This window comes from Lepidochelys kempii, chromosome 1 (assembly GCF_965140285.1).
Source record: "Lepidochelys kempii isolate rLepKem1 chromosome 1, rLepKem1.hap1, whole genome shotgun sequence".
Taxonomy (NCBI): Eukaryota; Metazoa; Chordata; order Testudines; family Cheloniidae; genus Lepidochelys; species Lepidochelys kempii.
The window spans coordinates 207982627-208006267 of NC_136380.1; the positions used below are offsets into that span (position 1 = coordinate 207982627).

At 43.4% G+C, this 23641-nt stretch overlaps 1 protein-coding gene across 2 annotated transcripts; it reads right to left on the minus strand.

The window, feature by feature from the left end:
• Window positions 1-23583, minus strand: NAA50 (N-alpha-acetyltransferase 50, NatE catalytic subunit). 2 transcript variants are annotated; one of them, XM_073310220.2, is made up of 5 exons: window positions 23319-23583; window positions 10328-10461; window positions 9622-9741; window positions 8094-8160; window positions 1-3789 (listed from the first exon to the last, which is right to left on the minus strand). In XM_073310220.2, exons 1-5 carry the CDS (start codon window positions 23324-23326, stop codon window positions 3609-3611), a joined length of 510 nt encoding a protein of 169 aa, XP_073166321.1. In that variant the 5' UTR covers window positions 23327-23583; the 3' UTR covers window positions 1-3608. The 2 variants fall into 2 exon arrangements, with proteins under 2 accessions (XP_073166321.1, XP_073166315.1); XM_073310214.2 differs by having other exon boundaries at window positions 10328-10464; window positions 23319-23582.
• Window positions 23584-23641: the final 58 nt, after the last annotated feature.

The following is a 23641-nucleotide window of genomic DNA, read 5'->3' on the forward strand; positions in this document are numbered from 1 at the left end:
TGACAACTCCAATAGTGCACGTTTATTCTGAACAGTATTTTTAAAAGTTTTACTTTCAAGAGTTTGAGAAAAACAAAACATGCTCCTGATGTACAAGGGCAATGATCTAGATTAAAAATGGACCATCTTATTTGTAAAGAATTTGATTACCCCAGTAATTTAAAAGTCATAACATTGAGGATGCATCTGTAAGCCGCACAGTGCACCGGCCCATTCAGACAAAGTCCTAATCAAGAGACAGGGGCAATCTTAGCCATATTCAGTACGAGGCAGTTGCAGATTCCGAAAAAACATCCAAGTCAGCACAAACATTACAAAACCGACTCTGTGCATAGCTGCTGAACCTGGATCACAGCACAGGGGAGGAGAATGTAACAGTGGGGGTTTTTGGTTCAAATTTACTAGACATCACAGGGCACCATCAAGAATTAACACAATATCACTTATTTGTTTTAGCTGTAACAGCATTGGCAGGTTTAACTATTAACTGCACCATGTAAACTCAGCCCATTTGTGTATACAAAAAAAATATTCCATCCCCCCAGACGAGGGACATCATTCTGGGTGCTTCTTTTCCCAGGCCCCTATATTATGGTTTCTGGTAGCGAATGTCTCTTTGTGGAGGACAGTATCTTCATGGTTCAACTAACGTATGACATAACCTATTGTAGAGAGGTTTAAAAGCAACTTGCATGTACACAGCCTAAATGTTGCCTGCAAGCTCTTCATCCAGAGCAGAAGTGCTGGTGATTATTTCATAGACACTCCTAACTTTTTAAATCGTTGTGCATATGCTGTTATTTTCAAGCTAATGGGAGGTCCTGCTGCAGTAACATTTGGAGTAATAGAAATTTACTGCAGACAAACTAATACTCAACACTATTCCAGTGTCTCCTACTGACAGCACTGAGGTAAGTTCTCCTCCCACACCCAACAGTCTGGGTACACTAATATTAACACAACCGTTTGGTAGCCAGAACTATTGCCCTTCTTCCCATGTATGGGGTGCAGCTTTTGAAGAGGTTTTAGATGAAACCTTTTGATGTGTGTGCTTAAGAGTACAAAAAAACCATTTTCCAAGACTAATAGTCTGAGAAAAGGAGCCTTGATTTCTAGTTTCTCTCCCTTCCACTTCCTATAAAATATTTAGTTAGAAGTTAGTGAGACCGGTTTGCTGTGGAATGGGAGTTCTAAGAATTTTTTTGAGGGATACATTCATAGAATGATGGCAGCCCAAAGCAAAAAGACAGAGACAACCAAGCAAGTCCAGACACCAGACTCGTTTATGCTTTTGAAACCTGCAGGAAAACTGCCTACAAACCACTGATTTATGGAAGCCTACAACAGCAAATCCTAAAAAGCTCACCCCTATACTTACCTCCCCAACCCAAACACTTACCACTTAATTCTAGAAGAATCAAGAGCACTTGGCTTGGCACAAAAAACAGCTATGGTCTGAACTATAGCTGTGCTGCATGAACATCCTCCAATGCATATTCTCTCCCCCCATTAACACCTTTTAGTCCTGTCTACAACTGTTCAAGAAAACTATGTTGGCATCTGAGGAACTAATTGTGCTTCAACACTAATCTTGCTAGAAAGGTGCTGAAACTGCCTCCATAATCAGTGTAGGCAGGGTCTAACTATGCTATAAAACTTTTACAAAACTAGGTAATCTGTGGCCAAGGAAACACTGTCAGCACTTTTCTAGCTAGAGTCCACCACAGGGTGATATGAACACAGTTCCCCTGGCCACTCTAGCAAGGCTTTTACAAAGCCAACGGGGAGTTCTACCACCAAGACTCAATTAGCATAAATCCAGAAACTGAAGTCAATGAGCAGCTACTCAGTTCAGGCTCATCAATGTATTCAAAAAGCTCTCATGGTGAATAGTGATAGTTTTGGGGTTGCCTGTTTTTGATACCAGGGATCTAGATTGCATAATATGAGGTGAGAGACATTTTTTCCTGCCTTAGTCTCACACCCCCAATGTCAAAATCCTTGGTTCCCAAGTCAGCCTCAGAGCAACAGCACCTGCTCACGAGATGTATACTGTTATGTGCACCATGGGTTGGAGGCTTTTGAAGCAGATGGGCTCAACAGGCAGCTGCATTTTTAAAAACACTTATGGCAAAGGAATGCAGTTTAATCTCAATCTAGGTGATGGGGCAGGAGGGTCAGTTTCAATTCAGTGCATTTCCCAGATGCTTGGAGTCTCCTCTTAGGTCAAGTTGGTATGTAACTGCTGACAACAGTGTGTACAAGGTAGCACTGAAATTCATGCAAATGAAGCATGAAAGGATGCAAAGCAGAGCTCAGTAAAAAGTTTACTGTAGTTTTTATGTTACAGTACTAGGAAGAAGCCAGTCAACCAGCCTATTTTCCAAATCCCAAAAGATGTTCCAGTCTGAGCTGTTTTCTCTGATGCTCCATGAAACACCCTTTCACAAGAGGAGAACTGCAACACTGGCAGGTGGGAGAAAAGTCTTCAGAGGAGTTCAAAGAGCAGTTCTTAATCCCTTCATACCCACAGATCATATAAACTCAGCAAGCCAAGCAGAGCCCAGGCCATTTCAGAGATCCCCTGCAAAGCTATTTGATTAGGGTCAGGACTCTGGTTTCCCTTCTCAGTCTCACTGCCTGGTTCCTCCACCTTTGCTCCAATCCCAGGTTTCTTTGTTACCGCAGGTTTGACAGTCCTAGCACCAAACTAACACTTGGACACAGGCACTTGCCTTAGAATTGAACTGGACATGATGATTACAGTCCCTTCTCCCATTCCAGTAGTCTGGATAAAATGAACTGCCCCTTATGGACAGCTGAGACCTGGAGAATTTCACTTGCTCTTAAAACAAGCACCTCACCTCAGGATACATGTTTTTGCAAGGCTCTTCTTGCTGACATCAGATTTAGCTCTTACCCTGGCAAGAGTCTGGTCGGAATTGGGTAGGATGAATGGTGATGGTAGCTGAAAAGGAAGAAACTAAAACTCACTCTGAATCCTTTTTTGGGTCAATCAAGGAATGTAGCACCAGCTGGGGTGATAACTTTCAGCACAGGCACAATAAATGTGCTGGTAAACCAGCCTGCTCTTCTCAGCAAGAGATGGAGAAAAAGTCAAACAAAAATATTTGGAAAGATTAAACATTTTGGGGGGCCTGGGGAAGAAGAGGGAAAAGAGAATTGCTAAAACAAAGTTCACGCATATTTCAGGGGCTGTAAAAAACAAACTGGTATTATAGAACTCAAAAAGGACAAGATAATGCTTTTTCTTTCAACACAGACTTTTTTAGGCCCTACCTTTCGGTGTGAAAGCAAGAGATAAAATCACTCTCTGAAGGAGACTGACTTCAGGAAAGCCTACCCAAGCCCTCCACACCTCAAACTAGGGAGATCTGTACACCTCTTCCTATCCTGTTGAACAGAAAGAGCTAAAAAACCCCAAACATGATTGAACAATCCTTGGGAAAAGCATTACATTTTGTTGGAGAGAGGGCAAGAAGAAAAAAAAAAAGATGAAGGGAAGGGGGGAGAAAAAAAAATCAACAGGCCTCTCTTTCCTTATTTGGCGACAAGCAAGTGCAAGAAAGTGTTCATTGGGGTTTTGTTCAGTTGTCGGTCTTTTGCACATCTGCATTCTGGCCAAGACAAGGGGTTTTGAGGTTTTTCTGGAGGACATGAGCATCTGCTGGCTCTATCCTCTTGTAATAGTTTTTCTTCGTCTCAATGATCTCAAAGCCAAACTTTCTGTAGAAGTCGATAGCTGACTCGTTGCTGATCTGGACATGCCTAGGGCACACAGGAGGATAGAGAAAAAGACATCAGCATTTTCTGTAGTATAAAATGTAGCCTACATACCCAGGAATTGTATACCCAGGAATAGAGAGTAAGGGCTTGTCTACACTGGCAATTTACAGCACTGCAACTTTCTCGCTCAGGGGTGTGAACCCCCCCCCGAGCACAGCAAGTTTCAGCGCTGTAAAGCACCAGTGTAGACAGTGCCCCAGCGCTGGTAGCCGCGCCCCTCATGGAGGTGGTTTTCTTAGAGCGCTGGGAGAGCTCTCTCCCAGCTCTGTGTCGCGACCACACAGGCACGTTAAAGCGCTGCCGCAGCGCTTTAGCATTGCCAGTGTAGACTAGCCCTACGATGGAGGTGAGGGGGGGTAATGCGCTAGAGTTAGATGCCGTGGTCTAATAGAGCACAGAATTGAGAATTAGGAACTTCTGACATCTAATCCCGTGCTAACACAGATTTCCTTTGTGACTTTTAGCTAACCACCTCACCTCTCTGCCTCTATTTCCCCATCCGTAAAATAAACCTAACCCCTCTCGAGAGAGCTGTTGTGGGGATCAACTAGCTAGCATATGAAGTGCTTTGATTATATGAAGTGTTAAGTATTAACATTATCAGCTCAGTAGTTTCCACCTTGGCAGATATTTTGTGAAATATAACAATACAACCTAGTTTCACTGGAGACACTACTGCAGTTTGATTCTGTAAGTTCTTTCAGTAACACACTCTAAACACTACAGTAAAATCAGGCTTATCAATGACAATCATGTCATGAATTCTACCACAACAAAAGAGTGCTCTGATGGTATTAACACATGCCCTGACCCAACCCACACAGGCAAGACCAGACTGTTTAGATGTGGTTGGGGCTTTGTATTACAGCACCTTCCCTCCTATACAACAGTTTTTGTAGCATAGACAGATTCTGTGGGGTTTGGGAAACATTTCTCCCTCTTCTTTAGAGTTTTACAAAGCTTGGGAGAACAGAAACTCTTGGGGAGGTGGCGGATAATCCCCCTAAACAGCCTTTAATTTTCTATTCTAAACTGCTAGAGGACTTAAATTTCTGTCATGGGTCTTATAAAAAAAGATTTGTGTTTCGACTCCCGCTGGCTCAATAGTATCTGTTAAATAAATATTTTCAGAGTTGAACAGACACTCCAGATGCTTGTGATCTAGATGCTTTAGTACAGCATTTCCCAAATGGTGGGTCCTAGACCCACTAATGGGATGGTAGCAAGGTTCCAGATGCATTGCCACATTCAGGACGAGATTAACCCATCACAGGGCCCTGGCCTATGCAAACACACACTTCTCTCATCCTGGGGAAGAGGGGAGGTCTGGAGGTTTGGACAGTGAGCCAGACCTGAACTCACCTCGCAGCAGTGGCTCCAATCCTGAGGGGCTAGACCAACTCCCAGCTCCAGGATCTGTGAACCCATGCATCAGGTCACAATGCCTGGAGCAAAGCTCAGTGGGACAGGAGCACCAAACTGGAGTGAGTTTGTTCTCCAGCACTTTCCCGCCCTCACCCCAGGGCGTCCCTTCTGCAACTGGGCTGGGATTAGGGTTGCTGTGTCAGGGTGAAGGGTGCATCTGTGTAATAGTGGTTCGCAAAGACAGACAAAATGCATTTGGTGGGTTGCCTTAGTAAAAAGTTTGGGAATCACTGCTTTCACATATCAAGGTCCTAAATGACATGATGTGGAACCAATGGAACAAAAACAGAGTCCAGTCTCATCACCGGCAATGGTCAACATCTAAGAGGGCATTTCACACTTACGACATAAGGCCATGTTTTTGAACATTAGTTGCCTAAAGTTAGGGGCCTAAATTTGAAGATGCTGGCCCAAGTGTCAGCAAAACCAAGAATATGGCCACTCGTAACAGGTATTTGGTGTGCCCATCTTTGCCAGCTATTCATCTCCCATCCTAGAACAGTACTTTGGTAGGTGGAGAGACAGATTATGTAGGGCGCGCCACTCCCCCTTTTTTTTGGCAACAGCAGCAGATATTTCAGATTAGTCTTCCAACGTGCACATTACTGTAGCTTCTTAACTTGGAGACAGAAGGAAAACTAGTATTCATTAACAAATGTTTAACGATGGGCCTGATAGGCCACTACCTCTGAGGGGAGAGAGCAGGAAGCATTTTAGTTAGTTTGCAAACAAGCTCCACTGCAAGGCTTTTCCTATCAGTCACTACTAGCCAGAGTCAGCACAGTAAACTTTTGAGAATTCTCCCATTAGGGTCTTTGCTTCAGCTTCCTGCTAATGCAGTGCTGGGTGTGGGGACTGACCAATCCATCAGGAGATATTAGCTTGTTAAACATTCCACATACTAGGGTCCTCAGCAATCCTGGTGGAGGCTCAAGATTCAGTCAACTGCTCTGAAGTAGGATCAAAACCACATTTTCTAGTGATCTGGCGTTTTAATGTACATGTGTGGACTGGGTATCATTATAGACACTTACCACCTATGACATTTTAGTTTAATATAGGATTTATAGTATTACCTACTCTAAGGAGAGGAGATATCAGTGTGGTAAATGTTTGTTTATTTTTAAATGCTGCCCATTGTTTAATTGATCTTGCTGTTTGGCCATTAGCATGTAGTTACAGTGCTTTAAAATAGGGCTGTCAAGCGATTAAAAAAATTAATCGCAATTAATTGCATGATTAATCGCACTGTTAAACAATGACAGAATATCATTTATTTAAATATTTTTGGATATTTTCTACATTTCGAATACAAAGTGTACAGTGCTCACTTTATATTTATTTTGATTACATATATTTGCATTGTAAAAAACAAATAGTATTTTTCTATTCACCTAATACAAGTACTGTAGTGCAATCTCTTTATCATGAAAGTTGAACTCACAAATGTAGAATTATGTACAAAAAAACCCACATTCAAAAATTATTATTATGTCCCTTGATACTTCAACCACCATTCCAGAGGATGTGTGTCCATGCTGATGATGGGTTCTGCTCAGTAACGATCCAAAGCAGTGCAGACCAACCCGTGTTCATTTTCATCATCTGAGTCAGAGGCCACCAGCAGAAGGTTATTTTCTTTTTTGGTGGTTTGGGTTCTATAATTTCCACATCAGAGTGTTGCTCTTTTAAGACTTCTGAAAGCATGCTCCACACCTCGTCCCTCTCAGATTTTGGAAAGCACTTCAGATTCTTAAATCTTGGGTCAAGTGTTGTAGCTATCTTTGGAAATTTCACATTAGTATCTTCTTTGCATTTTGTCAGATTTGCAGTGAAAGTGTTCTTAAAATGAACAACATGTACTGGGTCATCATCCGAGACTGCTAGAACATGAAATATAAGGCAGAATGCAGGTAAAACAGGAGACATACAATTCTCCTCCCAGGAGTTCAGTCACAAATTTAATTAACGCTTTTTTTTTTTTAAACAAGCATCATTAGCATGGAAGCATGTCCTCTCGAATGGCGGTTGAAGTATCAAGGGATATATGAATCTTTAGCACAAATAAACATAAATATCTTGTGATGCCAGATACAACAGTGCCATGCAAATGCCTGTTCTCATTTTCAGGCGACACTGTCATTAAGAAGTGGGCAGCATTGTCTCCCGTAACTGTAAACAAACTTGTTTGTCTGAACAATTGGCTGAACAAGAAGTAGGACTGAGTGGACTTGTAGGCTCTAAAGTTTTAAATTGTTTTGTTTTTGAGTGCAGTTATATAAACAAAAAAACTACATTTGTAAGTTGCACTTTCATGATAAAGAGATTGTACTACAGTACTTGTATGCAGTGAATTGAAAAATACTGTTTCTTTTATCATTTTTCATGCAGTGAAAATATCTGTAGTCAAAAATAATATAAAGTGAGCAGTGTACACTTTGTATTCTGTGTTGTAATTGAAATCGATATATTTGAAAATATAGAAAAACATCCAAAAACGTTCAATACATTTAAATTGGTATTCTATTGTTTAACACTGCAATTAATAGTGACTAATTCTTTTAACTGCGATTAATTTTTTTGAGTTAATTGCATGAGTTAACTGTGATTAGTCGACATCCCTACTTTAAAATTCAGCACTACTTTTGAAGGAAACCTTTCAAAACTAGGGAAGCGTCTGCTACTGGGCAGTGCCTGGAACAAATCTAGAATTTGAGTGCTGAATGGCTGGGCAGTATTTATAAGATGGGACCAGTTTTGATCCATCATCCCACAGCAATTGAAACTGAAATATTGTACCCTCCTCACTCCCCTATGGAGCCTCTCCCAAGCCCAGGAGAGCAAGAATGTCATTTACTTACAAATAGATGTTGTCAAAAGTGCCATCTTTCTCACAGATGTTTAAGACGTGATTCAACATTTTAGTTCCTGCCAAGGAATAGAGAGAGACTTAATCACCCCACAAATGTGCAACCAAATCAGTTTAAAGTTTGCAGTCAGCTCTGTAACTGCTTAATTCCCTAAGCAGGGATATACTGCTCTTAGTGAGTTCATATGACATATTCATAGAGCAAGTGCTGAGAGCATTGCTATTGTACTCTGAAATTAGCATACTATACTGCACTTCATGTTTTAAGTGTTATTTGAGGCTGCTATGAACATTAAAATCTACACACTGGATATTTTAAACAGTAACTTAAAATTAAGTTGCCTAAATTCAAAGGCCTCAGGGAGGCTTAAAAATATCAATCACAAGGAGGACTCCCTGCAAAAGAAGATATTAAAAATAGGAGAAACCTCATGTCAGAAGACCAGGAAACATATTTAGAACAGAAAAGATTATTGAACATAATAGTTTGCTCTTCTGTAACACCTTTCATGAAAGATTTCAAATCATCTTACATATTTATGAATTAAGCCTCCCAACACCTTGTTATATATTTTCCCCATAGGTGAACAGATGCAGAGAGTTTAAGCAAATTAAATTTAAGGTTAATAGGCCTATCTTCCCTCCTTTGACTGTTCACAAAGTCTAATTCTTTATAATTTCTTTTAAGAAAATGCCTTAATGCTTTTAAAGTTAACAGAAAAAGCTTACAGCCTAGCAATGCTAATAAGCAACTCTACGTGGTACCAATGATTTGATTAGAGAACCTTCTTCAAAAGAAAACTTCCAGGGCCTCAAAGTGAGCAAAGAATGCGATTAAATTTAAGTAATAGCACTGACAGTATTAACAACATTACCTGACAAGCAGGTAACAAATAATTTAAATGAATAAAGCTCCGTTTTTGGCTTTTTGTCCCAGTGAAAGATTTTAATGGAAATAAAAGGCCTGTATTAATGTGAGAAGCCCATAGATCTGGGAGAAAAAGCTGAACCCCCCCCCCGAAACTATATGCTATGATGTAGATAGAAAATAGCAGCTCTCCTCAAACAAGGAGAGTTAACTTATTGTGATGGAAAACTAAGATACATGGTGACTGGATGGAACATTGTCCAGTGGGTTATATTTCTACGTGTGCCACTGACTGGCTGTGAGACCCTAAGGCATATCATTTCCCCTCTCTTTGCTTCGGTATTTTTTATCTGTAAAATAGAATACCTACATCACAGGGAGGGTCTTAGGCTTGATATACAAAGAGCCCTTTGAAATCTTGAGTTAGAAAGCAGACTCACTTCCACAGGACAGGGAAAGCAGAGTTCACTATAAAACAAGTTCTTCTTTCCCACAGCTCCCTTCCTAAGACAGGAATCATCTTCTAGTAAAGCATTAAGTTCTGCTGTATCAAAGGAACTGAAAGCTTTAGAAAAGCATTCAGAAGGCTGCCCAGCACTTTTTTTTTTTTTTTTTTTTGGGAAGATGCAGATCAAAATGCAGGTAGCCTTACCTATTCCTAGCCTTCGGTAGGGTGCCAGGCATCCAAGTGTCATGATGTAAAGTCTCTTCTGGTTCTGAGAGTGATCCACTCTGCAGCACACTGCACCCACTGCAATATCATTGAAATATGCTGCCAGGGAGGGAAACAGTCAAGTTTTGGTCATTTAGAAATCTCAAGTCTTATAAATATCCTATCCTTCATTTGTCTTCCTTCACTTCTCTTCTTTTTCCCCATAACCACTTTTTCCCTTTTTCTGGGGAACATGGATAATTATATTCTTCCCGAAAATACAATAAAACTTTTAGTCAAATAAGTCATATGGAGATATATCCAATTAACTTCTTCCACACTGCTCCAAGAAACATTCAGGTAAATGTTAAATCTTGGCTGACATTTTCTGGGTGATGTTTGCCCTGTGGTGCTCATGTCAAAGGATTTGATTAATCAGAAGTCCAGCCAATGAACCACGTGGGAAAAAGGGGTAAGATTCCACATACATCTTCCTGTGCTTCCCCTGGTAATGAACAGAACATCTACTCCCAATAAAGACAGACCCTATTTAGACTGCAAGTTCTTTAGGGTAAGGACTATGCCTCATACAGAGCTAAGCATATTTTCACTGCTTAACAGAACAGGAGGAGCTAGTGTCACAAATACCAAGAACAGAAGAGAGTAATACTTCCACCCACCCCCAAACTACGGACAAAAACTGTACCTAATTTAGCTAGCTCGCCAACCTCCAGCACATCCTTGTAGAACTTGTCATTGTAGCTGACAGGAAAAATGACCTGATTTAACCTCTTCAGCTGCTTAATGTTGTGTGGCGTCACATCTCCCAGCTCGATCCGGCTACTGGAACAAATCAAAACATGCTTAACACGTCTACAAACCCACAATTTATAAGTATATCAAATATTTAAAACCAGGTATTTTATTTATACCTAGAGGGCTAGTTAGCTGAACAACCAATTGAATAGCTACCTGAATCATTGGTGTGGGGTCAACACGCACACACAGCTCCTACTCCCTCTTTTGCGGGCAGCTGCTTTAATACCAAGAAAAAGTCCCAATCAGTACCATAAATTCAGAAGATGCTAAAGGTCTTGAAATGGTTACACAAGGCTGGCTCTCCACAAAATACTGTGTCTGTGTGTGTGTGTGGTTGTGCCAGCATTGGAGAAAGAAAGCAAAAAGAGAACATGACAAGAAAATGTCAGAATCACCCTGTGAGCCAAGTGGCACTAGTTTCCAAACCTTCCCCTTAAATTTTTACCACAGATTCACTAAGATTGCCTCTGTGCCAGCCTCATGCGTGCCTCTCTCCATCTGTTCAATGTACAGAATAAGCTCCTTAGCCAAGTCCAACTACTAACAAGACAGTCCTGAATTTGTGCTGATTTTCAACAAAATCAGGGGATGAACCTAAGAGAAGTCAAATTACCTAAGAAAGGCAGGTCCTCCCTAAACTTCCTTCCCAGAGAGTCCTGGAGGCTGCACAAAATATTGCCACGAGCACTTGAGCTAGATCTGTTTTAATATGCTGGTGAACTACTGCTTGGGGGGAAAAGGTCACAGATTACAGTCATCAAAGTCACTGTTCCTGTTAAATATGACAGGAGCAGAACTGGGACTGTAATCTACAACTTTTGAAATACCATTATGATGAACAATACTGAGGAAAAATAACATGCCCTTTCATAAATCCAGAATACAGACTCCTGGTAGGAACATGATGCATCCAGGACAGCAATGTGTGGGGATATCAACTGTATACACCATCCCTGCCAATTTCTCTCCAAGCTATGGAGGGGGACTTAAAAGAATGCTCTAACAGCTTTAGCAAGGACTTGCATAATGAAAAAAAAAAAAACAACCTTGTTCCAAGTGGACAGCTCTATATACACAGGCAGCTGCCAGCTCATTGTGTGTTATGACTGAGGAGCAAGCATGGATGATTCCAGATTAGTCTACGGCCTCAATTTTATTGACTAACGTATAGACAACTAGAATTTTCTTCTGCTCAAGAGACACCATTAGCGTTTTGTTTTGTTTTACACTCTATAACAATTCTGTTTTCAGGAAGACCATTTTACAAAGACATATGCAGGCTGGCAAGGTTTGAGGTAAGTACACTTCTCTAGAATTATTTTGATTTCCTGCACTTTTTTTCCTAACAGCAAGAGCTGTTCACACGGGTTAGTGTCTTTAGAAGAAAAAAAAAAAAAGTATAGATGACATATGCAGAACACTGTAAAACAAGTATGACCTCTGCTGAACTAGGCACCCTGCTGTCTTCAAGTACTGCCCCAAACATGCGGGATACAGTTTAGCTCTGTTTTATTAAGAGATCAACTTCTTTAAGCAAACAATTTTTTAGTCTCTTGATTAACTACTGACAAGTTCAACTGTATTTAATCACTTTAGGTACAATATACATCTTAATTAACTATCAAGTCAACTACCACCAGCAATGAAGGAAGTTAGGTTTTTGTTTTCTAAACATAGTGTTATAGCCTGAGAGAGCTACTACAGATCTTAGGGCCACAGTATAGAACCCCCAGTATGTACTTTAAGAAGTGTACACAGCCCAAACACACACTTTATAAAGTGTGCATTATTTCTGTACAGCTACTGAAGCATTCACAAGGTCTGCAAGGCTATTTCATTCATAGATTCTAAGGCTTAGATGACGATAATGATCCTTCCGAGTTTGATCTCCTGCATAACAAAAGCCATAGTTTTCTCCTAGTGATTCCTGCATTGAGCCCAAAAACTTGTGGCTAAGCTACTAGAGCATATCTTACCTTTTAAAAAGCCATACAGTCTTGATTTAAAGACTCAAGGGATAGAGAATTTACTGCATCCCTTGGCAATATGTTCCAATGGTTAATTACTCTCACTGTTAAAAAATATTGCATCTTATTTCCAATTTGAACTTTGCTGACTTCAACTTTCAGCCACTAGATCTTATCATATCTTTGCCTGCTAGATTAAAGAGCTTTCAGGTATAGAATCACAGAATATCAGGGTTGGAAGGGACCTCAGGAGGTCATCTAGTCCAACCCCCTGCTTAAAGCAAGACCAATCCCCAATTTTTGCCCAGATCCCTAAATGGCCCCCTCAACGATTGAACTCACAACCCTGGGTTTAGCAGGCTGATGCTCAAACCACTGAGCTATCCCTCCCCCTGTATCAGATAGAAGATACGGGAGGTATCTTCTCCTTCTGTAGATAATTATAGACAGATCCAGCCCCCTCTTAACCTTTCCTTTGGTAAACTAAATAAGTTAACCTTGGTTAGTCTCATTGTAAGGTGTGTTTTCCAGACCATTAATCATTCTTGTAGCTTGTTGCTGAACCCTCTCCAGTTTTTCTATTTCCCTTTTAGAGTATGACACCGGCACTGCATGCAATATTCCAGTAATGACCTCACCAATGCCATGTACACAGCTAATATCACCCTACTTCTATTTTATAGTTTATTTTAATACATCTGAGTGTATTAAAAGCAGAAATGGCTGGGAACCAAGTGGCCCTGTTGAGCTATTCCACAAAGTACCCATTTTTCTTGTCACCCTCACAGTTTTTGCCATTCCCTCTGTGTCACCGCTATCTCTTTTGCCTTAGGCTACTCTGAGCATGTCTACATTAAGGATTTTGGCACTACTGCATCAGTGCAACCTCTCTCCTTTTCCTCAGCGTAATTGCACCAATGTAAAGCAAGGCTTGAACCAACATGACTTACCCTGGGGCAAGCAGTGATGTTGCAAGCCCCTCTTTTCACTGCTGCAAAAAATATCTAACATGCCATTGGTATAGGGTCTCATCTAAACATTCACTCAGCGCTCTAGACCCTGTCTACATGGTTCTTCTAAAATCCACACGCTTGCAAATGGTCCTTTAAAATGCATCAAACCCAGTTCTTGATAGCAGGTGTAACTGGATTTCATCTCGAAAAGTCAGTGCCAACGAGAAGAGAGAGGACCAGATACAATGCCACAGAGGAATCTTTTGTTGAAAGCATATTTTCAGTATATACCACTACATGATTGTCATCATATAAATTAGACCCCAAAAATCTTCATGAGCTGAAGGAGAGCTTGGCCCTCCATTCCTCACCACACAGGCCTCCCTCTCCAAATGCTCCTCCAGTTTGCACAGGACTTCAAAGCTCAACCTGGCCCAAATCTGCTCTTCGGAGCACCTGCGTGGACAATATCTAATGTCCACAACAGGCCTTAAAGATCTGAGAATCACATGAACTGCATTAGCTCTGAAGAACTGTGGACAAAGAAAAATAGATTCATTTTGTCTAGGGAGAGATGGGACAGCATAAGTACATGGAAAACAGGGACCATTCAGCGCATACATGCTGAAGCTCACTATCTGCAAGAGTCACTCTGTACAGACAGACAGTTTTCCGTCTTCAAATCTAAGGACTTGTAAAGTTGCCCTAGACCAAACATATCTCGGACACAGCATATATATTTGGCCATGCTTTTCTCTTCATTTGCATCAGTGACAACACAAGTATAGCGTTTGAAAAAAAATGTTAGTAATGAACGTGTATTCTTTTGTTATTTGCTAAAAACTATTCTATGCCCAAGGTATTAATGAAAACTGTTTACTTTTTCTATTTAGTATATCCTGAGGAGGCCATCTCTGTGCATTCCACTCTGTATGTAATTTGTTGCAGAATTTCTATCCCTTATGGTGGTGAAGAAAACTTTAAAGACAACTTCAGGGTACTCCCGCATTACAAGTGCTACAGTGGTACAGCTGTAGCACTGTAGCTAAGCCACTCTAGCATAGACACATACTACTGCAATGGAAGGGATTTTTCCATGGCTGTAGTAAATCCACCCCTTTGAGAGGCAGTAAATAGGTCAACAGACTAATTCTTCTGTCAACCTAATTATGTCTACAGTGGGGGTTAGGACAACCTAACTACATAGCACAAGGCAAGAAATTTTTCACAGCCCTGAACAATATAGCTAGGTTGACCTAAGTTTTAGGTGTAGACCAGACTCTAGTGCAGATCTCTAGATCACGATTGACTGGTCAATCCTGGAGCCTCTAACAATCAATTGTGATCTCCATCCCCTAAAAGGCTCCCTGCCTGCCCTATGCCGCTCCCAGAAGCGGCCAGCACCCCCCTGCAGCCCCTGGCAGGGTGGGGCAGGTGTCTCCGCACGCTGCTCCTCCTACAAGCACTGCCCCTGCAGCTCCCATTGGCCAGGAACAGGAAAGTGTGGCCAATGGGAGCTGCAGGGGCGGTGCTTGCAGGCATGAGCAGTGTGTGGAGTCACAAGCCGCCCTCCCCCCCCCGCGGCCACAGGAGCATGCTGGCCGCTTGCCTTAGCCCTGCTGTGCCACCAACCAGGAGCCGCCCAACGTAAGTGCCACCCAGTAGGAGCCCACATCCCAAGCCCCCTCCCAGAGCCAGCAACCTGCACTCCCTTCTACACCCAATACTCTGTCCCACCCCGGAGCCCACTCCTGCACTCAAACTCCCTCCCAGAGCTTGCACCCCTCACCCCCTCCTTCACCAGGCTCAGCCCGGAGCCCGCTCCCACACTCCGAACCCCTCTGCCCCAGCCCACAGCCCGCACCCCTTCCCGAAACCCAACCCCCTGCCCTATGAAAGTGAGTGAGGGTGGGGGAGAGTGAGCGATGGGGGGTTGGGGGGTGGAGTGGACGGGGCCGATCCTGGTTTGCACTTAAATTCAAAAAGTCATCTTGTGCGTAAAAAGGTTGGAGACCACTGTTAGTGTAACAGATGCAGTCATAGATACTCGAGTCTTCAGACAGCCTGAAACAATCAACTATATGAAATGTCCCTATCTTAATGGAGCATTAACACTGAAACCGACAACATTATTTCACTAATTTTAGCAGAAACATCCACCTAATGTCCTCATCCCATAATCTCAAACTACTGACAACTGTATAGGTGACAGAGGAGTCCCATTTGTCCCTCACCCGGATGCCAAAATTTCTTGCTCTGACACCCCACTCCCAAATTTCTACCACAACTCCCAAAAGTTGTGTTTTTAATACAAAATTCTGCAGCCCGTTAAACTTGTCAACATAAAATAGAATTTAATACCAAATTAAAGCAAAGGGTCAGGATTGTACTGTTTTTTACTAAGTTAGATAATACAATCTCCACTGACCATTTAAATGACGCTGACAAAGAATTTCCAGTGTGTAGTATGTGTGTGTGTGTACAATGTGATGAAATTCAATGGGCCTCACTACAGAGTTTAGGGCAAGTGTGTCAACATACATGCAACTTCAAGTCTGGTGGAATTTGAGTCCATTGGACAAAAATACTACACCATTCTTCTTCTTCAACACTTCACTAAGTGATTTTTAAAAAAAAAATCTCAAACTGCAAAAGTGTTTAATTTACTTTAATGTCCAAAAAAGTCTACTTCATGTTTTCAAAAAGTCAAGCTCAATGTCCAGAGTTAAGTTACAAGGATGTCTGAGGAACCTTGTCTTACGATTAGAAGTCTAGTAGCAAGTGGAACTCCAGAGAAACTTTGGTCTTTCCATACTATATGGCACTTTTCATCCCACAAACATTATGTAAAGGAATCACTTAACTACTGAAGGGCACCCATGACTTCTGGGGTATAATGCAGCTGCTGACAATGCACAGAAACACTACACAAATTTAAGAAAGGAAACAAAGAACGATTCTACATCAAATTGAAATGGAAGTAGGAATTTAGTGAGGTGCTTATTGCTACTGAAACTGGAAGCCTGCCCAGAACACTGGCATTAACACGTCCACTGTCACTGCTCTACAATCTTTCCAGTGCTTGCCAAACACAAGCCTGCTTCCCCCGAGATCTAATTACAACTCATTGTGGTATGGGTTGAAAACCATACATAGGGGAGCGCAGAGTTGGTGTTACTGTGCAAACTGTAGATTTGAAGTTGGTAGGTAAATAACCTATTTGGCCCTGGTGGAACTGACAAGTCCCACTCACTTCACTGGCAGCAGCATCTGCTTACACCAGGGCAGAATGTGTCCCCTTGATGGTGTACTCAAAGGAAGCAATGCTGTACCAAAAAGAAAAGGAGTACTTGTGGCACCTTAGAGACTAACCAATTTATTTGAGCATAAGCTTTCGTGAGCTACAGCTCACTTCATCGGATGCATACTATGGAAACTGCAGAAGACATTATATACATAGAGACCATGAAACAATACCTCCTCCCACCCCACTCTCCTGCTGGTATCCTTATCTAAAGTGATCACTCTCCTTACAATGTGTATGATTGGAAATGGCCCAACTTGATTATCATGCACATTGTAGGGAGAGTGGTCACTTTGGATGAACTATTACCAGCAGGAGAGTGAGTTTGTGTGTGTATGGGGGTGGGGGGTGAGAAAACCGGGATTTGTGCTGGAAATGGCCCACCTTGATTTTCATACACATTGTAAGGAGAGTGATCACTTTAGATAAGCTATTACCAGCAGGAGAGTGGGGTGGGAGGAGGTATTGTTTTATGGTCTCTGTGTATATAATAAAAAGAAAAGGAGTACTTGTGGCACCTTAGAGACTAACCAATTTATTAGAGCATAAGCTTTCGTGAGCTACAGCTCACTTCATCAGATGCATGCTGTAGCTCACGAAAGCTTATGCTCCAATAAATTGGTTAGTCTCTAAGGTGCCACAAGTACTCCTTTTCTTTTTGCGAATACAGACTAACACGGCTGTTACTCTGAACGCTGTACCAGTTTACAGTTCAAAAGGAATTCAAATTATTTCCCAGAAACATTGATCATGATGAGAAGCTTCAGTGACAATCAATATTCAGAGCTTTCAAAACCAGTTAGAACCCACTATAAAGAGGAGAAAGGGAAATTTCAAGTTTTTTTTTTAAAATGTTACAAGAATCTCAGCCCCATTCAACCATAAAGCTAGGATCGATGCTCTGAGAACGACAGCTAGGATCGATGCTCTGAGATCGATCCACTGGCGGTCAATTTAGCGGGTCTAGTGAAGACCCACCAAATCGACAGCAGATTGCTCCCCAGTCAACCCCTGTACTCTACCCCCAACGAGAAGAGTAAGGTAAGTCGGCAGGAGAGTGTCTCCCGTCGACCCCCCGCAGTGCAGACCCCGTGGTAACTCGACCTAAAGAACGTGGACTTCAGCTATGTTATTTATGTAGCTGGAGTTGTGTAGCCTAGTTCAACTTACCACCGTAGTATAGACATAGCCTAAGTAATGCAAGTCCCTTTCTAAAGGGATGTACCTGACTGAAACAGATCTCTGTGTAACTGATAGCAGAGCTCAGATTTATCTAAAGCAGCTGGTGTTCTAAATTTAGCAGAACAGAATCTCCAACTCACAAATTTTACTGGAGGTATCAAGGAACAGTCAAAGTAAGCTGGGGGAGAAAAAAATTTAACACAACAAATTGAGGACTCAGGAGAGGGTTTGCTGCCCAGTATACAGCAAGCTAACTTTATTGCTTCTGTTTTGGCTTGCAAGTTAAAACAGAAGTCAAGACAGGATAATGCACTCCCATAAATTAAAACTGAAACAGAGCTATGAATGATCTGCAAAGCATAGCTTTGCTTAGAATCTCCTCCAAAGCCAGAAGAGCCTCTAGTTTTCTTAAACAGATTGGCTTTCTTGCTAGGCACACAGGTTACTCAGGGTTCAGGGGCATGTCAGTTTGTTTTCAACTATCCCTTAAAGACCTGTGGGTTGCACACCTACTCTGCTTCCCTGCAGCATTTTTCAAATGCAGCCAACTGTGGGGGAATTGGGGGGTGCAAAGCAGCAGCCCCTCCCGCAGGGCTGCCAACAGGAGTTGGGCCGTGCCCTCCTCTGGAGCCAAAAATGCTGGAGCAGGCAGCTAGCGTGAGTTTCCCCACCTTTCCGGGGATGGTGGGGGTTCGGGCTCTGGACATGCTGCCTCCAACTGTGGGGCCCTGGCTGCTTGGCAGCAGGTGCCAGCCCCAGCCGCCCATCCATCCCATTGCCCCTGCTGCCTCCCTACCCACCTCCCCATATTTGGCTTAAATTTGTCCCCTGGCTTGCCAGGGCTAAGTAAATGTGTGTTTCTCATGTTGCTTCTGATGCAGCCTGTAGTGTGCTGTATCAAATGTAGCTGTTGTGTGATGGTCACATTCTACCCACGGTACATGAAAGCGTAGGATTACCAGATCTAGGTCCTCAGTTCAGGACTCACTTTCCTAGCCAACTGAAGAACAAGGACATTCCTGTATTATTGTGGCAGTCTACCTGTCCAGGCACAGCGAAGAGTCCAACGTGAGCACAAGGCTTCACAAACTTGATCTACAGTTTGATATCCTCAGGCATTAGGGCTTTACATGTTTCCTCAATACCTACTCATCTGAGGTCTAAGCCTAGCCATAGCTATTCATCATGTGCTCTTCAGGGGTTTCATGCATATTACCACCACTTCTCTGGCCTATATTCAATGTTCCCAACTGTAGTCTCACCTCTATAAGTCCACAGAGAGCCAGCTGCCTCTGGAAGAGCTCATCTGCAAGGCTTCCAAGTTTCAAAGCTTTTTGGGGGAATAGGGGGTGGAAAAGACCGTTGATTACTATGCATATGTGTAGTATCTAGCATAGTAGGGTCCCGATTTCAGTTGGGTCCCCTGGACCAGTGTTTCTCAACCTTTTTGATTCCAGGGACTAGTTTTCTGCCTTCCTGAACTGTGTCAAGGAGATTTTAGGGACCGGCGTTGGTCCATGAACCGGTTATTGAGAAACACCGCCCTGGATAATACCATGACATCTGAATCAACCTGTAGAGTCCTTAAGGCCACAGATAGAGCTTCTGAGAAACTGCTTTTCTGTTTTTCATTCCTCTTTGAAGTCTGCCTTTTGGCTAGACCCCTCCTGCCTCAGCAGGTGGTATAACTTTATTTTCTGACACATTACAAATCCCACAGAAATGTTAATCAGCAAGTTGTAACTTGAGCTCTTGCAAGTCAGTGAGAACCTCCCTTTGTACAGTCCTTGCTTGGAGGCAGCAATGTAAAAACTTTAACAAAACAGTGTAACAGAATGTGATATAGAGACAGGGATGCTATTCGCAACTGCTTTGCATGCAAACAGTGAGGTCAACAGGGGGCGGAGTTCAAGTTCCTCTCACTAAAGTCCCCCCCACAACTAATCAGAGCCAATATTTTTAATTAAAAAAAATATGAAAACTGGATTTATGGCAAAAATAAGAGAAGCAAAAGTGGATCTCCATGGACCATCAATTTCACAAGCTGCAAAGTGAACAAACATGAAAAAGTTTTGCAGATAACCTTTACATTGGATAAACTTAGTGAGTAAGGCCTGGTCTACACTACAGGATTAATTCGACATAAGCTGCCTTGCCTTGACCTAGCTGTGGAAGTGTCTTCACTTAAATTTGGCTCCAGCTGACATAAGTGCCTCTCTACGCTGCTTTTGTAACACCGCCTTCCAAAGCAGCATAGAGTCACGGTCAACGTAATTAGGTTGACGCAGTGTTAGTGCAGAGATTCATTGCTTACATCGACTGTTATTGGCTTTCACGAGCCACCCCACCATGACAGTACAATCGATTCAAGCACTAATGGAGAGAATGTGCACCGCTGACACAAGGAGTCAAGTGTGCACACACACAAGCGATTTAATAACTGCAATAGCTGTATGTTGATGTTAAGTTAGGTTGATGTAATTTTGTAGTGTAGACATGGCTTAAGTCATGAAAAAACGGGGAAGGTGTAGAAGATGAGAGAAAAGCAAATGTGATCATGATCTTCAGAAAAACAAATGAGATCCTGATAATTACCCTTCCGAAAGTCTAATGTTTAACCTCTCGTAAAACAGAACAAATCAGAGAAAACTGTTTTTCACAGCTAGATGATTTCACATCCTCCTTGAAAGAAACCACAGCTCTTCTCCATCTTATGCAATATCTGTCAGTAACAGGGATCTTTCTGCTAGAACTTCCAGCATTAGAAAGTCCAACGGACAGGAGTTTTAAAAATGGGAAGAGGCTCCCTCCAGTAGCATAGGTCTCCTTAGAAGAGAATGATGGGAACTTCTGCGAGCACCAGCAGTGGAGGACTTGTTCAGAAGCTTACAGTTCGGCTCACTTGCTGGAATCCAAGGAGCCACAGCAGCTGCCAGCAGAGGTCCCTTAACTTCTCATTGATTTCTCCTTGCTCTCAGCAGAGGGGGTTCTGGGCCTATGCAGATTCTATGGCCACACTAAATGATATGGTAGATTCAACATAGAACGTGAAGCAACTGCACACGCAGCTTCACTGCTGCATGTTCTTCTAAATTCAGAGAGATTGGAGAGAAGAGCCATAAACCACATACACTGTGCCACTGCCTCCTTAGATTTGAAGGGTCACAGAACATTAGAGGACTATGAATGGCTTCTTCCAGAACTGACCTGAATGGAGCAGGATTGGGGACATAAAATTGAGTATTAAATTGTTATGAGGGGGTGGTAGTGGGGTGTTGTACTTGTATGGGAGCCCCAAACTCAGAAGCCACTGAAAGCCAAGAGTACACAGAACACGACAGAGCTGCACTAGAGGGATATATAACTATATCCTGCCAAGAGACCCCAGTCTGGTCTGCCCTGACATGCATAGACATACAAGTATCATATCCAGGCCCAAATAGCTCCTCTGTCTGATTCACAATCAACATGGAGTCAGAGGAGAGCCAAGCTGTAGAAATCTGCAAGATGGGTTACAAAGAGAAGAAAAAGACAAAATTCTAGCTCCAGCAACAAAGGAGCGGACCTAACTTAATAACTATGCCAACTGCTGGCTCACCTTTGCTGATCAATTCTATTGCCCTTCCCTACACCAAATAAGGTAACTCTGACTAGCTCCAAGGGAGTGGGAAAAGAGAAAGGAATCCATCACTCCTGTTGGGCAATCTTTTATTCGTATGCAATTCTATGGAACCATTCCACATTGTTACCTGATGTCTAAGTTTTGGAGCCTGTTTTTTATCTCTCAGCTTCACTGACTCAGTCCCCGAAAACCATTTAAGGTGTTTGAAACTAGTCATGAAAATGAGAGATAACCAAGTTTTTATCATCAAGCAGCCTTGGTTTGTGACCTCATCCCAACTGCTAACAAGTTAATAACAAATAGAAAGTGGTTTAAAAACCTAAGAACTTCAGCTATCATTCACCCTGCCTTAAGCTGCCAAACTGGAATAGTAATATCGGACACTTATAAAACACTTTCCAAACAGTAATTATTTCCAACACCACCTCTGGAAGACAGCTTAGGAACACCCTTATTTTATAGAAAGAGAAATTGAGACACTAGACATAAACAGGTCATCAAATCTGGGAACAGAACCTTGGTCTCATGACTTCCAGTCCTGTGTTCAAAGCACTAGACCATGTTACCTCTGTTTAGCAGTGGAATCAGTGTGTCATTTACCACATTTGAAATCCCTATCCTACATTTTCACAAGACAACCAGAAAGGGAGGGAGACCCCAAACAGATTACACTGCAGAAATCATTGTTAGCTACAAAACATAGCTCTTTCTCATCCATCCATGTCCTGCAACCTCAAAGAGATGTCAATAGAATTTAAAGGCTACATCAAAGCAAATACTCATGGAAATTACACCATCCTTTCAAACCTCCCTATAAAGCAGTCACACAAAATTCTACCTGGCCTGGGGAGGCAACATTTTAAGATAAAACATTATTTCCAATGCTGTTCAATCCAGAACTTTGCTGAGTGACTTCCAGCTACCAATTTGATGACACTAGTTATATCTTCTTTATTATCTTCTTTATTATTATCGTGAAGGGAGGCTAAGGAGATTGTACGCTAAAACCAATTTGTTTTTATATCAATTTGGCAAGATAACTTCACAGGAAAGACCTCTGCACAAAATGATAATCTGCATTTCCCAACAGCGGAATGGAACGCACCAGCTTTTCCACCCAGTATTTCTGTAGTACAGCAGATAAGGTGAGACAAGGACTAGGAGAGCCGCTTTTGTCGTGCAGGTGGGGTACTTTCGAAGGGCAACGTGCTGTGAGCTTCTTGTAGATAAACATCAGTGTTTACCAGACAGACCCTTAATGGGTTTTACTTTAACACTAAGCACCGACTGCAACTCAATAGCTGAGTTTTCTCTAGCCCGTTCCACACACAAGGTAGCCACACGACAACCAACAATCCAAGAGCCCGGCCCAGCAGCACGCCCCAGGGGCCGGGCACAGACAGCCGGGGGCTGCCCGGCTGAATGGAGGGCCCCAGGCGGGACTTGGCCGGGAAGCGGCGGGGCACGGCGAGGGGCGGACAAGGCGCGTGGGGCGGCTGGAGAGCGGTTAACGTCTCGGTGTTCGCGCAGCTTCGCTGGGGAGCGGCGGAGGCGGCCCAGGAGTAGCGCTGGCCCCCGCCCCGGGAGGATCACGCCACCAGTCCCGGCAGCCCGCGCAGACTCCGGGGCCGGGTAGGACCAGGCGGCTTCCCCCACTGATCCCGCGGCGCCTGGGGCTCCCCCGCTGGCCAGGGCCGAGGCAGGGCCAGCCGCCGCCAGCCGGGGATGCCGGGCGGGAGCTCGGCAGCGGCACGGAGCCGGGCACGGGGAGGCCCCGGTCACAGCGAGGCCGGGCCGCGCCAGGCCCCCCCCAGGCTCAGGGCCGGGCTGGAGCTCGGGGCCGCACTCACCCCTTCATGGTGCGGCCTGGCGGGGCCGGGATCCGCGCTCAGTGCGTGCGGGGCCCGACGATGCGGCTCCGGCCTCCTCCTCCTCCTCCTCCTCGGCGCTGGCGGTTCGCCCTGCAGCTCCCCCTCCACATGGGCCTCGGGCCGCCCGTCCGCTGCGCTCCGCCCCACCCCGCCGACGTGACCCCTCACCTCGCTGCGGCGTGACTGGGCCGGCGCTATGCGGCGGCGCCACCCACGTGACCTCTCCCGTGGCCACTTCGCGGGAAGGGCCTTGTCCTGTCACGTGGCCCTGGAAGGCCAATCGCCTGCCTCCGCATTGGCCA

What these genes read in the sequence shown, in the direction of transcription:
- NAA50 (XM_073310214.2), bottom strand. An exon ending in CTACCGAAGGCTAGGAATAG is followed by an intron (nt 8,161 to 9,621) that starts GTAAGGCTACCT and finishes ATTCCTTGGCAG; the next exon opens with GAACTAAAATGTTGAATCAC. An exon ending in ACTTTTGACAACATCTATTT is followed by an intron (nt 3,790 to 8,093) that starts GTAAGTAAATGA and finishes TGTGTGCCCTAG; the next exon opens with GCATGTCCAGATCAGCAACG.